This window comes from Centroberyx gerrardi, chromosome 12 (assembly GCF_048128805.1).
Source record: "Centroberyx gerrardi isolate f3 chromosome 12, fCenGer3.hap1.cur.20231027, whole genome shotgun sequence".
NCBI lineage: Eukaryota > Metazoa > Chordata > Actinopteri > Beryciformes > Berycidae > Centroberyx > Centroberyx gerrardi.
Genome location: NC_136008.1, coordinates 22,462,428 through 22,481,128, shown reverse-complemented (window position 1 = coordinate 22,481,128; position 18,701 = coordinate 22,462,428). Strand labels below are relative to the sequence as shown.

At 44.7% G+C, this 18,701-nt stretch overlaps 1 protein-coding gene across 4 annotated transcripts in view; it reads right to left on the bottom strand.

The window, feature by feature from the left end:
• The window catches only part of vps13b (vacuolar protein sorting 13 homolog B), a 351,965-nt gene that overhangs the window by 271,382 nt on the left and 61,882 nt on the right, over positions 1-18,701 (bottom strand). For all 4 annotated transcript variants that reach the window (XR_013506903.1, XM_078287161.1, XM_078287162.1 and 1 more), the window contains exon 17: positions 5,231-5,415. Coding sequence is in view for 3 of the 4 variants with exons in the window: in XM_078287161.1 (XP_078143287.1) it covers positions 5,231-5,415 (185 nt within the window). In the remaining variant the exon portion in view is untranslated. The remainder of the gene's footprint in view (positions 1-5,230; positions 5,416-18,701) is intronic.

Genomic DNA, 18,701 nt, shown 5'->3' with positions numbered 1-18,701 from the left:
TCTGCAGGTTTAAGAGCGGTTTAAGAGCGCTTTGTGAAACATCACTGTGTACTGAGTTATAAATACATCTGTTAAAATTAAAAGACTCTGGCAATAGTCTTCAGGTCTACCGGGGACACGACTGAATGAATCAAAATCCAATAAAGCTATCATCAAAGGGAAAAAGATGACCATGGGAGGACATGTCTGCGGGCTCACGGGAATGTAGAAACTAGGGATGGGTCATAAAATACAAATTTTAGAATATTTGTTCCCTGGGATCAATGTAAACTGTTTTAATTCGGCTGTTAACATCCATTTAAATATTGAGTTATGCCATTAAAATAATTTGGTGATTAACTGACTTTCTGTCCATAATCTGCTTTTTTTGTCCATAGTTGTGCACATCCCTAATAGAGATTCAGCTTCAGATTCATCCTGCATCCCCCTACATACTCTTATGCACACACACATGCTCTACACACATACAAACACAATGGCATGCAGACTCAGGCAGTGTGTGGGAGGACGCTGTGGTCAGTGTGTCGCTGGATCTGAGGTTAGCAGTGGCTAGGAGCAGCAGTAGGCAGAAATTACTGGCTCGTTTCTACTACTATTACTACTACTACTGCTACTATGGTTGCTACTGCCAACCACCAAAGTATCCTGGAGGTAGAAACAGAGAGGGCATGCGAGAGAGGCAGCGACAGGACAACGACAGGAAGAGAGGAGAAAAAGAAAAACAAATACAGGATTGGAGAAAGACAGATGAGGAGGTGCGAGAACGAATGGAGCAACATACAGGGACAAATGAGAAAGATAATGAAAAGAGGAGAAAGGAAAAGAAAATGAATAGAGGGAGACAGAAAGAGCAGAATATAAATGATATAAAGACAATAGATATACGCAAAAAGTAAGGAAAGAAAGAAAGAAAGAAAGGAAGAAAACAAAGAGCAGGCTATGTTACAGAAAAAAATGAGAGCAGTATGGAGAGCGAGTGAGGGAATGCAGCAGGGCAGAGCTGAAGAAAGAGGCATGTAGAGTTGTTGTAACCCTCGCTGGGCAGCTGACAGGGCTATGGGCCAGGGGGCAGGCACACACACACACACGCACACACACACACACCTCCCTATAGACCACCTATCCATTTTCACTAGACAACCAGACACATAAAGTATGACATACTGTTTTCTGCAGAACTCACCAATAAAATACAACACTAGTGTGAGCTCCTCTGGGGGGGGGGGACTTGGAATAATGTGTCACCACAGAAAACTCTGCTCATGTCCAAGCCGAGCTGACTACAGCAGAACTGGAAACCAATGCAAGGCTGCAGACAGTTGTGTGACAAACCAAACCGTCACGCAACAGGCAGTGACTGACAACATCTGATTCTCAGGGGAAAATAAGATTTTACGGTTTGTTTTCTGATTTCACTCAATCTTCGGCGGGCTTGCAGACCAAACATAGGCTACATCTTTTGTGCTGCTCGCTGGGTTTCTGTTGTAGCTGCCACCGAGCAGCACAGTAACTCAAGGTCTTACAAGTCCTAACGGCTGTGTTCCAGTCAGCTGCAATGACTTTAAGTCTCTTGACTGTTGCTTTTATCTGAGTCCACCAATGAAAGCAGAGAGAGAAACTTTCCAGATTAGTTCCAATTTCTTTTTATTTTTTTTATTTTGAAGAACATTTAACAGTCTGTCAGTACCTTGAGATTAAAACTGAAGCTTTGTAGAGTTTTTTCCCCTGCTGAATTGTGGAATTTCCTTTGGAGAGAGAATGAAATCTCGTACCCAAGTGGCTCCCCCGCAAAGGACACTGACCATCTGTGTTATCAGCTAGGCCTCGATATGAAACACCTTCTACTATTGAAAAAACCCCAAACATCAAACGGAGAGAGAGGAGGGAGGAGTGACTAGAGGAATGAAAAAAGGCACATGTTCAAACAGCTTTTGTTTGCCATGTTGAACAGTCGGCCTCAGCGTGTGTGTCAGCTCCGTCCTGGCAGAAGCCTGATCGGTATTGGTTGGTGACACAGGAACCAACGCAGAACTAATTTCTGGATCCAGATCTGAATGTTCTGAACGTTCTCCCAGACCCACAGCTATTACCAGAAACAGTTGCAGCCAGTCAGCCAGTAAGTCACACTAGGGGAAACAACGCAGCCACTGCTAAGATGGCAAACACTTTTACCGCACAGAGGGCCAGAAAAGTGGCTCCATGTTAGCAGTTAAACATTTACTCCAATATAGTCCCCACATTTAACATTCAATGGCTTTAAAGACTGTAAAATAAAGAGCACTGACTTTAGTGGGCTTTTCATCAGGAGTTACTACAGTAAGGGCTTCTTGGCTAGCTCCCTGGCTTTGCCTTAACCGAGAGGAGAACCCAGAAGAGTCGAGAGCAGGGGAGGAGAAGAGACAAGAGGCAGGGGGAGGTGAGGAGAAGAGAGGAGAGGAGAAAAGAGGAAAAGAGGAGAAAAGAGAGTGAAGGAGAGTGGAGGGAAGTGCAGCACAGCTAGGAGTGAGTGGGAAGGCAAGCAGCCAGCAGAAAACAGCAGGCCAGGTCCCATCATGACGTTACAGTGTGGACACGACCACAGTGGCCACAGGAACCAAAACTATTCAGCAAGGTTGCATTGGGTGTGCAGACAGAGGTCCACTACAGCACTCACAGTTCACAGCAGTTCACTCTGCTCCTCACTTTCCTCCTCTCTTTCTTTCTTCTTGCCTCTTCTCCTCTTTTTCCGTTTCTCCTCCACACTTAAGTTGTCACACCAAAGATTGATAGGGATTGGGACAGCTAACATCTTCCTAAAGGCCTACGAGTGTCACCACAATTTCAATAGCAGATACAGCACTAGACACACTTGGTTATATCATAGGAACTATTGCTGAGTTTTTTCCCCACTAAACATATACTTACACAACACATCACCTCTTCCCCTTCACTCTCTTGCCTTCTAAACCCCAACTCTTTCCCCCACTGCTCTTTTTCTAACCTGCCAGCACAGGGACCAGATGTGCAAATGTTTCTCCATGTTGCTATTCAAGCCCTGTTCCAAGAGCAGAAAGGCAGAGCGAGGGAGAGGAATATTTGACTTCACTCCACGGGAGACCAGTTTCATAAATTTTGGCGGCTACACAACGGTGAAAAAGGTAGCTGGGCTGGCTTGGCCGGGGGAGAATGTTGACGGCATACCCAACAACATGATCCTAATGAGTTGGAAAATCCCTGGCCCTCCAGAGGACTGTCCAGATGCTACCGTCATGAGAAACGCTACTGTTTTATTGAATTCAGCCTCCCCTCCCCTTCTTTAACAAGGGGCAAAATTTATTATTTGACCATTAAGGCATCCTAGGCGACATGAAGCGTAAAACAGTTTTAGAGTTAATTTGCCCACGGCTGCAGGTCCACTACCCCACACTGGGCCCAAGGCAAGTGTGTGTGTATGCAAAAGTGCCTTGCGTGCACATGTGCATATTTGGGGACCCAACGTTTTGGATATCAGCCGTCGCCCCTGGTATGGGGTCTGCAGCCAATTTGCCCTCGCTAGCTCGCTAGCTGCTATCAGGTTGACTTGTTTTGAGTGAACACTAGTCTGGCACATGATGTGCTGAGGCCTGAGAAATAACTGTAAAACTTCTCATAACAGAGTCAATTCACTTTAAGCTCCAGCCAGTTCCATATATCTCCCTTGACAGTTTACTGGTACTCAGGAACAAGCTTTATTTTATAGAGAACTAAACAAACAAAGGACAGTAAATGTACTTTATGGAAAAAAAAAAGGTTTTCATAAAACAATCATGCTGATGACTGCAATAACATCTAATAGAATAGTCTAAGAGAGAACAGATGAGCTAAGTGATTCAGCTTGTTGCTTGACAAAGACCATGCCTGGTTGAAACGCTGCACAGAAAGAACCGCTCAAGGAAGCATTAATCTCCTGTGTGGGTATTTTTCTTTTTCCAAGTGATTCAGCTGCTGTGGTAGAGTAATAATTGTTCAGTAATTATGAACACACAGAAAGAGACAAGGAGCCTAATCCCATGTTGAGTAATTATGAACAAACACACACACACACACACACACACACACACACACAGGAGATAAAGAGCCTAATGCCATGTTCAACATACTACTCTATGATATCGCTGATCCCCTTCTCTTCACACACCTCGTCACTCGTCTGTCGCCAGGAAATCCAATACACAACCCAACAGCAGGGTGTCAGTGGGAACAGAGACAGGTCAGGGGTCAGACTCCATACCCCCCCCCACACACACACACACACATAAATACATACACCCTACCTCACACACAAAGCCCCAACCACACGCGCGTTATGACTTCTAGAGTGGGCTTGAATGCTGACGAATGGTTTATAAGAACTGGTAGAACTGTGTCACAGTAATATTTTTCCTATTCCCAGTCAAAAGTAGTGTCACAATAACTATTTAAACTTCAGAAATAATATTATATCTGACTCATGCCAAACTATGATTATTCCCATCCCCCGATTAATTTCCTCATAATCAGTCGTCTCCCTCTTTCAGGTGATGCAGGCACGCTGCAACCAGCGTGGATGGAAAAAATTAGTGACATTTACATTACAGGGTGGAAACATTCCTCCTAGTCTACTACTGATTTTACTGAACAAAAGGATAACAATAACAGTCCTGATTTCTGATTTCCAGAGAGGATGCAATCGCCAATTTGGGGTAATGGAAAAACATTATAACGATTAATTATAACAATTATTGCTCCCAAGGAGTAATAAGTAAAGTAATGATAAATGACTTGGTAAGAATTGGAATGGTAATAAATTACTATTTTGAGCCCAACACTGATCGGGTCGTAGGCCTATTCCTGCTCTTCCCTACCTTCTGTTCCTTAATTAAAGTAAGAAGAAATGGGGATATGGGTGTGGTGGTAGGGTAGAGGTTGGAGAAGCGGGCTTGTGACTGGTAAATCCTGGGTTCAAATCCCCAGACCAGCTGAGAAGACATGAGTGTGAAATGAGTCAAGGTCTCCCCTCCCTCAACAACTACCGTTGAGGCACCTTTGAGCAAGGCACTGAACCCCCAACTGCTCCAGTGGAGCTCAGTGGCCAACAGTAGAAGACAGTGGTTGTACTGGACAGCTATCAGCTGTGAATTAGGACATCGCTGGAAAAGAGCAAGCATGCTCAGTCAACTTTCCCTGGATACATAAAGAAGTCATGGGGTCTGTTGTAGAGCGTGTTGTTTACCTGGAGCTTTATAGACCTCATTGAGCAGGCCCTCGCTGAGTGTCAGTGGGGCTCCATTCACCACGCTGTGGGTCCAGCTCTGGCAGACCGCCTGGAGCAGCAGGGTCTGGGCCCGCGTGGCCTGCACCGTGAAGTGGGGAAGCTCGAAAATGCACTCAATGGTGGGCACCGAAGACCTCTTGGTCCTGCCGGAGAGGGAGCAAGGGAACAAGAGAAGAAAGACACGGTTAGATCAACAATAGTACACGTCAGAACAACGAGAGAAAGACAGTGATGTATCAGGAATAATAAATGGAAGAATAGAGAGTTACATCTAAGCACACATACACACACAGAGACAGCATTGAATGAAACGGACACCGGTGGAAACAAATGGTTCAGAACTTCCATGAATCCATCATTATCACGGCACAATATAAAACAGCTCATTGATAGCACAGGGGGCCAAATAGGTAAAACTACATTCCAACAGCAAATTGAAGAAGTACCAAGCGCAGGCCAAGCTTTCCTTAGTTACTTGGCAGGTAGGTGCAGTTTGCCTCTCTGCCGCCGACCCCTCTCTCCCCTCCGTCAAAACTGTGATGATGATTTATGTGAAGAGATGTATGGCCCAGAAACCTGACCCTGAAAAGAATCTCTACACATTTAACATTTCATCTGTCTCCAAGTGTGTGTGTGTGTGTGTGTGCATATGTGTGTATGTCTCTGCATGTGTGTGCAGGGAGAGAGAGTTTGTGTGTGCGCATTTTGTGTGCATGATGGGCTGATGAGTTGAGCGTTCAGGGGATGAGGTAACAGCACAGTCGGACGGAGTCCTCCAGGCCCCTGTCCATCAGAACCTCAGTGGACCATGCTCTCATTTATCATCTGACACACACACACACATACACACACAAACTCACTCACTCACACACTTTTTTCATTTGTTCTATAACTCCTTCTTCGTATTTGCCTCACTGTCTCCCCCCTTCTCTCTCCAATCAGTCACACATACATCCAAACACACTCCCCCCCCTCTCTCCGTACATTCAGACACACTTTCTTTCGCTTTCTTGACATCTCCCTTGCCTCACACACAAACACACTGACACTTACGCACACACACACTCTCCATCAAATCCCTAAATCAGGTCTTTGAGCCTGTTGCTATCCAGGCTGTGAAGTCATGGCTTCACAGTTCAGAAGATCCCATCCATGACATCAGCCACAACAGGAGGAGGGATTCCCCAACAGTCGCGTGCACACACACACACACACACACACAAACACACACACACACACACACAAACACACACACAAGCCAACCAACCAAGGCATGTGCATACACACACACACACATACCAGGGCTAGAACCTGAGTCCGAGCCCAGAGAGTGATGGAGCACTTGTCCTCCTCATGACTACTGATCTCCATCCTTCACTTCTCCTCCACTCGTTCCCTCTCCCTCCCTCTGTGTCCCCAGGAACCTCTGTTCACTGGAAAAACACCCAGGGAGCCTGAACTAAACATTGCAAAACAAGCCTCTTTTGGTTCCACTCCTCTGTTTTCCTCTTTTCTGTTCTGAGTGGTTCTTGGGCCAGGTTTTTGAGGACTGGCAGTGCCCCCTGCCTAGATACACATCTACTTTGTGCGTGTGCGTGTGTGTGTGTGTGTGTGTGTGTGTGTGTGTGTGCTCTTGCTTGACTGCATATCGTAATGGAAGCACGGAGGCGCTGCCTTATGAGCGGTGCTCTTGGTGAAAATAGAACCATGACTAATTCCTGCGATGGCTGCGGCGCGTCAGGAACGAGCATCACAGTTCATTTAATCACACATCCATTCTGGTCTGGTCCCAGTTCAGAGTGTGGGATATGTCACGGGGTCTCTCCCTCCGCTCAGCAGCTCTGCAATCGTTTAACTCCCCAGCTTCCCTCCCTCTCCCTCTCTCTGTGTCTCTTTATCTTTCCCTTTCTTCTGCTCCTGGGTGGTTCGGCAGGGTGACATGAGCTGTTAGCTGCACACAGGCAGGCCCAGAGCGCTTAAGCGCCTGCTGTCTCAGGGGGAACTACTACGAGAAAAAAAGTGTGAGAGAGAGAGAGAGAGAGGTGGATAAAAAGAGAGAGGTAAGAGTAGAGAGAAAACACAGGCAGAGAGAAAGAGAGAGAGAGAGAGAGAGAGAGAGAGAGAGAGAAACTCCAAACCTGACAGGGTCAATGAGTTTACCTTGACAGCGCACCATATACATTTTAAATTCCCTGGCAACATGTGGTGCATTTGGCACCATCGCCAACCATGGCATGTCATGCTTCTCTACTATTAAAAATCACTACTGTTGCATGCTATACAGCAAGACATCAATCAAACCCATGCACATGTGTGTGTTTGTGCGTGCGCCTGTGTGTGTGTGTGTGTGTGTGTGTGTGTGTGTGCACGTGGCTAGCTATCACTGCTGAACAAAAGAAACAAGTGAAGGGGAACCGGCAACAACAATGTCCCCACATGCAGAGCAAATGTGCCTGCAAAGCCACTTCAATGAGAGGACTGGCAAGGGATGAAAGTTTGTTGGCTTATTCGAGTGTTTATGGCGTTTCAGGGGAGCTGTCATGTGCATGTGGTCGTCTAAAACTTTAATTATGCACCTGTTTTTATTATATTATGCCCAATTCATTGCGAACAACAACTTGGAACTTGGAGCTAAATGAGAAGCAGAGACTCTCATTAGGGTGCTTGGGGAATGCTGGATGTGAGGACAGCCAGACACTCATCGGATTTCATTAAGTAGCTGGCACAGTGAGTGTTTCTTACTGCAACATGGTAAACAGCTTTCTGGCAGGCAGCTCTTTCACTCTCTCCAAGGGCCTTGAAGGAAACAAAAGAGTCCAAAAAGATAGTTTCCCTATTTAATCACAAGATAGAGCAGTAATAATAGCTTCAGCATCAATAGGCAACAAATGGCTGCTTTGTAATTACACTGTATTAAGACTGACATGGTTATTGTGCAAGAAACTAAAGAAAACGAAAAACAAAAGCATTGTCATACAGATATGCACTGAACAACTAACAAAATGTCCTTTAACTTTTACAGTGCAGAATCCAAATTAGAAATTGAGTCTCTAGCCCCGGGACCAAGACTCATTAAAACGTACTGCTACGCTTATTATGTGGGGACCCACCAGAAGTAGGCCCACAACCCATTTTTGGTCCTGACTCATAATTTAAGAAATAAGGTCCTTGGCTTAAACTTCACTACCTCTTTCAAGAGGCTGTCTCTGACCTCACAGTAGTCCTTTAAGTCAATAACGTTTTTATTAAAACACAGGGGCCACAAGGAATACGTTAGAAGGAAATCAAAATTAGTCAGGAGCTATGAAAAATTAGGTGTTTCAATTTCAGCCAGTGAAATACGCTTTCCTCTGGTGTATTTCAACAACATTAGGCCTCATTTCCCGACCTGTCCCCTGTTGGTGCCGTGACTGAGTGACGGAGAGTTAGACCGGGGCCTGGACAGGCCAGTTGGCTTACTGGTTGGCGGGCTAACTAGCTGACTGACTGGCACACAGTCTGTCTGTCCAGTGTCCCTGTCAGAATCAGGCGAAACAGGGCAGGGTGTTGTACAGAGGGCATGAGTCAGAGTCATGAATACCATACCAGCTGTGCCCAGCCTGCTTCCCCTGTGTTCCTGCTAAAATCTGGACATAAAGCAGGGACAGTAAATTATTTTTAGTCATTAAAAATAAATTCTGGTCTAAAAGTGAGTGGACTAAACAAAGGACCTTCACAAAATGTTTTTTTTTCGTTAACAATTAGCCTTTACCTGTGTAGCTCTCAAAGTGTCTCAGAGCCATCTATCTAAAATGTAGGTAGGTACATATAGATACATATAGCCTTGAACAGGTGAGCAGACAGTAAAATATCCATTACTGACATAAGGTGGGAGCTCTGTTTAAACAGCCTCTGGGTAACCCATGTCTCTACCAAACTAACATGTACCAAACTATACCCTTTTCACATCATAATAGCTGAGATCCATTCGGGCCACTGGTTCTCAGGCTAATCAGCTTCCTGGTCTGGTCTGCCTGTGGTCACGACTATATTTAGACAAATACAGCTGGGGCTCTAGCTAGCAGGCTGTGGTTGCTGGTTTACTGAGGCCACACACACACACACACACACACACACATATATATATATAAATAAAGGTACACAACCGCACACACAAATGCACATACAAACACAAAGATGCACATACCTGTACAGACACAAACACATTCAAGTGTACAAATATGCACACATACATGCCAATGCACGCATGCACACACACACACACACACACACACACAAATAACAGCAGGTTGGTTAGCCAGACCACAGTCAGCAGCAGCAATGAGGTGGCGGCTGCTGAGGGGCCTGCTTACAACAACCTGTAACTGTGGAATAATTAGCTATGGATACTAAAGAATCTACAGTGGTGGCAGGATGCAGGGAAGAGCAAGAAAAATAAAATGAGAGGGACGAAATAATCGATATGATAGAATAAAAGAAGAGAACAACGTAGAAAACAAGAACGACAATGAGAGAAAACGAGAGCAATAACGAGAGAAGGAGAACGACCACAAACTTGCAGGTTGTATGTTGCTCTCCTAGGTAAAATAATACCTAACATAGTGCGGCAGAGCAAGAGTCTCATTAAAAAAAAAAAAGCCGTTTGGAAAAGCTCCAGTGCAAACGCGGGAATAGCAGAACTGGCAGGTCACTACTTTGTACTTCTACAGACAAAAATAAATGTGGCTTAATTAAAAGGGAAGGCTGGTTTGGGTGTGTGTGCATGTATGCACCATCGTGTGACTGCGTATATGTGCGTGTGTGTTTGCTATGCATTGTGTGTCCGGACATGTGTATATGTATGTGTGGGTGTGTTGGCATTGCAGCAGATGGTCTGAGAGAGGACACTGTATAGAAGGCGAGTGTAAAGTGAACCATAACGCATGAACGGTGGGGCCACGTGCGGCCCGAGGAACAGCGGCCCATTCTTTTAAAATCAGCACCTTGCCATGATTGAAAGAATATCGCCGAGAACAGCTGGTCCTAACGGTTTACACAGTGTCCCAGAATGCAAGGTTGGAACCTGCGGGCGGTTTCCAGAATGTTCATTTTTGTTATTACTCATATCCTGTACAGTACCAAAAAATCGATTCCCTCACTCTTTCCAAAGTGCAGTGACACAGGCACCGTCATGGAGGCCAGGGGGTGGACAGGAGATGTACAGCAAGGTGTTTGGGCCATCAATGGATCACAGAGAGAGAGGGAGGGAGAAAGAGAGAGAGAAACACACTCTCACTCTCTCTCTCTCACACACACACACACACTCACTGAGCTCTGACACAGGTGGATTTTGTCTGTAATGGGAGCTGGATGGGAAATTCCACATGCACTGGAACATTCGCCTCCAATAAACTGTAAGAAGTTAATGGAAGTACTCAAACAGATAATGGAGACCTGATTCTAGACACTAAAAACACATTTAAAAAAGACCAAGCTCAATAAGATAGACTCAATCAATTTTGACTACCTCCACAATGAGCTACTTTCTCTTTACTTTATTTAACTTATCTGAGTCTATTTACAAAGTCCACACCAACACCAGTGTAATCCATTATCCCCTGACATATTTGTCTGATAGATACAACAGATAGCCACCGTCCTGGCATCAGTGATAACTTATCTGGAAGTTTCTACAAATCATTAACTGTCACACCCTCCGCACCTTAATTAACCAATACAAACATTCCCTAACTCAAACAGTTAATGAAATCCTCTACCGCTATTCTTTTCCCATTTCTAGGGCTTCATTGGAGGGAAAAAGGCTCAAACTGGAGGGAAGGAAAGATTGACAGTTCGTAGATTTAATCTTTTTTTTTTCTCTCTGGTGCAGATTGATTTGAGGGATTGCAGAATTCCCCATCTCCCCAAGCCAAGGTCGCTGACCCCTCTCCAAATAACCACAGTGAGTTATGGGCTGCTCTCAAGTCCCCTCTTTTATCTCACTACAAAAGACCCACTACAGTGTCTCCCAAAGCCTCTCTATAAAAACATTCAAAAACAGCTTTAAAAATGCCTTGAACAAATGCACGTGATAAATCATGCAAACCACTTTACGCTGAACAATAACACCTAACTGACCAACTTGGGGGGTGGAGACAAACTTGTTAGTTTATCACTTGGATGCAAATTAAGATGGATGGTTGGCATTTGAAATATATGCAAATTACTGCTTTGAAAATACTTCCAAGTAAAACAAAAAAAAATTTCAGCTTGCAAAGGGAAAAAATTCTACCTTCTGCTTGTCTTTTATTATGCATCTTTTTATGCAGTTTTTCTCACTTTGCTTCTAAGCCAGTTGTTTCACCACTGTACATATTGTATGACATTAGCTCCACAAGGATTGTAACTGGGCTGCAGCTCAGCCACTGATAGAGAAAATTTGGCCAATACTGTTTTCAGTGCCAGCCACATTACCTCCACAATCCTGATGAGCACTGCGAAGTAACCAAGTTGCCAAGACAGCGCTGGGCTGGAGGTCACCAGTTGCAGCAGCTCTTTCCTTTTTACACGGCTACATTTAGTTCAGGTTCCATCTCTGAGTCTGAATGTGGACAGTTAATGGTGCACATTTGCTTTTGCACATATGGCCGTTGATTGGACAGTATACCTGTATGAATTGTGTGATTGCAAACATCATTGTATCTGTAAAATTCTTGGTAGCAAGCCAAAGATGTGACATAGCCTCTCCCGTTATTTATTGTATCACCTAAACACACAGACTACATCCTGGTCCGTGTGTTTTGCTATCTATGTCTAGTCTTGATTTTTGGCTGGGATTCTGCTGGTGCAACGATGCACTTTCCCTGCGGGGATCATTTCAAATTCATCTCATCTCTCAACTGTAGATTGCAAGGCAGCGAATCTTTAAAATGTTGGGCATCTCACGAGGGCAATGTAATGGAGAGCATATGTTTGGAGACAATGCCTCTTAGTTCTACAGAGAGGTCAGCGAAACGGCATGCATTGTGCAACCTGGCCAAACTCTTCACTGTCTCTGGGCTGGATGTGGGGTACGAGTTAGGGGGTATGAGGCAGTTGAGGCAGTTGAGGCAGGGGCTGTATCTGTGGCCAGAGCTCAGAGGTTTGTGGTTCCCCAGGGTCAAAGGTGTGCCATGTGTGCATTTCTCAATCATCGGTCCTGAACAGGCCAAACTCTTCAAAGAAAGAAACACTCCATATATATATACACACACACACACACACATACACACAGGGCTCTCCCCTTCCTCCCATCTGGAGCACCCCCGACTCAAAACACACACATATGCTCTCTCTCTCTCACACACACACACACACACACACACAGACACACAGACACACACACACATGCATGCACACACACTGAGATCCGTTCTCAGGAGAGGGCTTCATTACACAGGGATTACTAAAAGAAATGTTTTAATCAAGTTGTGCAGACAGCTGCAGACCGCAAGGCGAGAAAATGGCAATGACGTGGTTCATCAGGCGTTAAAGGAAAACACATCAAGAGGCCTGTGTGTGTGTGTGTGTGTATGTGTGTGTGTGTGTGTGTGAGCGTGTAGCTTCCTGCCTCTGTCCAACATGTCCAGCTGTAGAGGACATGCGGTTCCTTATAAGGACACACAGAGAAATGAGACCTCTGTCCAGAGACTACAAACCTAATATCACATCAGTTCTACTTTCTGATTTTACTGCAGCCGTTTATCGGTCCGGTTGTCATAACAACAATTGCATCACACGTCATAGTCTGTTCTTTAGTTTAATCCAAATCTGTTGTCCTCCAAACCTGCAAAGGCCTTCAATCTTTAACCAGGTTGTCACTGGAAATAAGAATTTGGTCTCAACTGATCTGGTTAAATAAAGTTGATTTTGGCCGGTAAACTAAAGGTTAAATACAACTAAACAAAAAATGGGGTGACACTGCAGTTTGCTCTCCCTCATTACCAAGTACAGATTCTTTCCTTTGGGAAGCGATGGAGGGGTGCTGAGGCATGGAGGGGACAGTGGAATGCACACCACAGTAGATGATAATCCACACAGAGCTGATAATCCATCTACCCTTCCCTATTTCCCACTGTTTTCCCTCCCTCAAGCTTCACTTCCTCAGATGACTAAATCAAGCATTAATAGAGTCTTTTGGTCAATCGAAAACATCTACAGCTGCTCATGAAGCCGCTATCTTGGCTCTGTCTTACACAACTAAATACATGTTACAGGATAATTACAACTCTTGTATTACTAGAATATTGTCTCTTGGAAACAGTACAGACTATAATATATTCATACATTTTAGGGTAGAGTTAAAACCTATGTTGATTTTAGCTACCAAATGACACTTCTAATCATGACGGCAAGCACACAGCTCCTACGGGAGAATGACTAAAGTTTCTGTAGCGCAGCCTGACTGAATGCTGAAAGAAAAGGCACGAAAGCCTCCATCAGCACTGAGACGTCAATCAATGAGAGCGCAAGCTTCTCATTCACTGACGCCATTTCCTCCTCACGAGGCTCCTCAATACGTCCATTGATCTCTGTCAGCCATAAAACCAAATAAAACTGTCCGACACCAGATGCAGAAGAGAAAAAAATCCTTACCACAAAGTTGGCCAAAATACTTTATAGACTGTGCCACACGAAATATGATGTTGTACCTTGCAGCTCACAACCCTTTGCACTCCTGTGCTTCGGAGTGTAAAGTGGAACAAGATTACATCATATGCCATTCCAGGCTTTTAATACACACCTGTTAATACATAAGGCCTACTTGTTGCAATGTGTGCCCCTGCATCCACTCAGTTTCATCATGTGAAAACTTTCTTTTCTTTCTGAGAACATTCCCGTCTTTATCCAAAAACAGGGCAGGGCCTAGTTCATGTGTCGCCTTGTTTGACTAAATGAATTCTCCGCTGCTCTTCTGGCCCCCGAACCACAAGTCAATGCTGAGCATGACCACAGCAACCACAAGTTGATTTAGGGTCATTGAATTATCCCTCACCATAATAGCTTTCAGTAACTTTAACCCTGCCTAAACAAAACTCTCAGTTAAGCCGATGATGAGTAATACGAGTGATTACTTCATTATGGAATCAACGGCAATCAAAGTTTGGTTGAGGGGCTCTACTGTCAACGCAGTAGCTGAGTGTGACATCATTCACATGATTCTTGTCATGCGTCATGTAGATGTATGCTCAGGCAACATATAGACTTTTCCAGTCATACCACCAGCCACAGTGGCTGGGGGATTCCAAATTTAACCACTCCCAATTCAATTTTTATCATCCAAATTGATTTTTACAATTGAATGATAATGATATTACCTGACCAAAGTGCCCAGTAGAGTAGACAAACTGAACAGCCACAGGCAACATTCTGACTGGTGAGTGCAACTTATTTCCTACCCGACATTTGCTGTATCTGACTTGGATCTCTATGGCTTGCTACTGAAGGACAGAGGGAGCATTTGTCCTCCTGTTCTTGGCCGTGCTTGGAGACATAGACCAGGAGCAGCTAGCTATGACTAACTATGAACAGAAGTAATGAGGCATTACAATCACGCCAGAACCCTCATGCCTCAGATGCCTCAAGCAGCCTTCATAAATCACAACATGAGCTAATCTAGAGTCTAGACTACTGGTCCAGACAAAGTAATGGACTTCTCAACTTCACATAAAAAAAATCCTTCAGGTAGTGCTAAAAATTGAACTAACCATTGACAATGTAAAAGAATCACACTAATAATCAGATACCAAGGGAAAACCAACATTCTTTTCTATTCAGAAACGTCCCCAGACCAGTCAGCCTTTTGTGGCTATATAACATGCACCTGTAATGCCACATGCCTTAAGAAATTAGCCCCACAGAAATAGCTGAGCGAGGAACAGGGGCTGCTAAAAACGCCACATAAAAGCTGGCGTGAGGCTGAATTATGGCCTGCAATGCGACGAGCCACACTAGGCTGCTGCTGGTTTGTTGGTCGGTTGGTGGGCCCCGGCCTTGGCCTGCCCCCATATGCTGCTGCCGTCAGGTGGCCTTGCATGAGGAACGTTAGAGTGTGTGTGTGTGTGTGCCTGAGTGAGAGGTTAGGTTTTGGGGAGACCAATGCAGGTGGCACTTCTAAGCCCCCCCTTCCTTCAGCCACCTCCTTCCCTCCCCCTTTCTTTTGCAGGCACCGATTTTATCTGGGATAACAGGTTTAACAGCCAGGCCAATTGAGACTCTCTGCAGAGTCCCTGTGAAGTTGGCGGCCCCATACGCTGCCTTTCATTAGGGATAAGTAGAGCCTGATGCCTCTCAGCTGCACTTTAATTCACTGGGAGTGAAAGTTCATTTCACAGGATTTTGGCTTTTTGCTAACCAAACCCCTGCTCGGGTTAGTTAATGGTAGCCTATAGCAAGAGGAGAGCGAGAGTTACCATGCGTGGACAATTTACTCCCTCATATCACTTAAGTCTAGACAAGTTTAAGGACTTTTGTAAGCGCTATTCTAGTATGTAGTTGTGAGCCCTCCGAGAATATTAAATATGTGTAGTATGAACTCTCTCTGTGATAAACATTCTTGTATAGGAATTCCACAGCAGTCACACAGTACTGGCAATGTATCACAACTGTGCGGGCATAACCAAGCTTTTCATCTCAGTTTAGACCAGCCAGTGACCTGGCTGAGCACATCCATCTACTGACAATGACCAAGTCAGTTTACTGTTTAACGATGGCTAACACTCACTTTCAGTTACATATTAGCCGTGGTGATGCCTAGACACAATGGCACAGGGTGATGGTCTAGAGAATCACCTTTATTGTAGTTGGGCTCAGGACAACTAAATGATGTTTCAGTTGGTCCTGTCTCCAACCTGTATAGTTTATTTCCACAAAGACAGCTACAACACTGGCTGTATTAAAACATTTTTAGATGTAGGATTGCTAATGTAATTGTTCAACTGCTCTCTTTTATTGAGAGATGTCTTCTTATTTCTCAAAAACATGAAACATGGGAAATCACAAGGTCAGAGTCTGCAATTGCCTTGAAAGCAATTACCCTTTCTTAAATTTTCATTTTGCTTAAGAGCTGAGGAGAGGAAGACATTTCTGTTTAATTGGATACATCCAAGGTCTCGCACACATCACCAAACACACAGCGGGAGCCAAGGCTGGCAGGGAGAGAACGTCAAGGCAATGTATTTTCTCCTGTGAAACCCCCTTGTTGCCCACAGTGAGAAGCAAGGGGCCTATGTGGTGAGACTGAGGGGAATATGAGCCATGTACTGTGGGCCAACTCATCAGGAGAGGTGCCGGGTCTTCACAGACGCCCAGAGCCTCTCCAAATCCCCCCATGATCACCTGGCAGCCATATATACTGCTTCAGCATGAGCCGGCTGCACAGACAAAGATGCATGTGTGTGTGCGTGTGTGTGTGTGTGTGTTTGTGTGTGAGTGAGACAGAGAGAGAGAAAGAAAGCGCACACGCACTGTATGTGCGTGCATGAAAGCAAACCTATGTCTGTGTACAAGAGTGAGAAAAGAAAGAAAAAACAGAGGAAAGAAAGAAAAAAACAGAGAGAGAGAGAGGAGAGGGATGCAAAAGGCTGTGTGTTCAAATGACATCACCCTCTTCCCTGCTCCCAGCTACCCTTCTCTCCTGTCAGTCACCATTCACTTCTAATACAGAGTCCAGAGGCAGATAAATCTACAGCTACCTTCCATATTGGTAATGGAAAAGCTGATCCAGGAATCTGCATAACAAAGCTACTGAAGACTGACAAGGCAACCAGAGAAGTTTTTTTCTTTGACCACTCACTCACTCACTCTGTCTCTTTCTCACTCTCGGTCTCTCTCTCTCTCCCTCCATCCCTTCTCACTGGGGACTCATGGTTCTCACTTTCCATATTTCCTCAGAACTTAAAAGGCTTCTATAGCTGTACTCAGCACTGGGATCTTCCTCGCAGACAAAGAGAACACGACATCTTGGAGAGAGAAAGGGAGGGGGGGTTGTTGTTGGAATTACATCAGTGCTGAGGAGTAGTCCCAAAACAAACATCAATAAAGTCCAATTAAATGCTACCACCTGGTGGTGTGTGTCTCTTGGCTGCTTCAATGACCCAGAGTGTCACTCTGGGCTCAGCTTTCACCTCAAGGAGAGGAGGTGTATCTCTGTCTGTCTGTCATTCATATGCCATGATCACATGTAATCTGTATTGCATTTGTGTTGCTACAAACCACGGGAGTTCTACACAAGGATCCCATAGCTCAAATGTATCAAGATTAAACTGATTAGACATGGTTACTGATTGTAGTGTTACAACATAAACTTAACTCAACGCAACTCTAATTCACTCATGAAAATTTTTCATTACAAAAACTCCATGGAGAGCTAGTAAAAACCAGGACAAAACACCACTGATTTTAGTTTTAAGGTGCTACGTAAAAAAAATCATTCACCACTCACCATTTTGACACACAAGTATAATTACCGTCAACAAATGATACCATTGGCGAGAAGACTGGCAGCCTCTAATGGCCTCTACACTGCATTTTACATTGTGTGCCACCAGGTCGGATTTCATGTAAAATCTGTGGGATTGCTTTACAGCACAAAACAGAAAGAGGGCGCTGTTCTTCCGGCACAAACAGAGCAAGTAGCGACATCCTTTTTGTGACAGTAAGCAACGCATTAAATGTGATCCCGACCTTAGAACTCACTGTCCATCTCCAGTCCCTCACCATTCCTGTTTTTGAATCCACACTCACACACTCGTGGGCCCAACTCCATCCTCCTTGTCTCTTTAACTGTGTCTCTCACATCTTCAACATAATGCTACTTACAGCGCAATAATACTAAGCTCTCATGACTGTGACAGCTAGCCTCATCCATACCAACATGTGGAGGACATTAGGACAAGAGGAAACAGAAATCAAATTATTAGCGTTCACTTCTTACCATACCCCATTCTAACACCGCCCTCTCTCTATTTTTCTCCAATTCCTTCTCTCTCTCTCTCTCTCTCAGTATCCTCAGTGTTTCTCTCTCTCTGTCAAACCAGCTCATCATCATTCTTCCAGTAGTAAACTGTCAGGTTTTGTTAATTAGATTCTTACTGAGGTTGCAGGCAGGTCAGGAGGAGAGTCAGCCATACCACCCGCTCAGACAGGAAGGGTCAAATATGAGTCACTTAAACCTGAAATGACAAGTTCACACCTTGCAACCCCGCAAAATAACTCCCAGTCCCATTATCATCTACAGGAAAGAGGCTGACAGTGAAACAAATAGGCAACTGTTATACCATTCGAGAGGCACTTCCAACCTGTCCAAGTGTCGGAAACATCGAGCTAAATTTAAACTGGGGAATGAGGGAAATGAGACGAAGCAGAAATAATCCTGTTAAGGGCAACAGACGTCTTTTGGCCATTGTGTGTT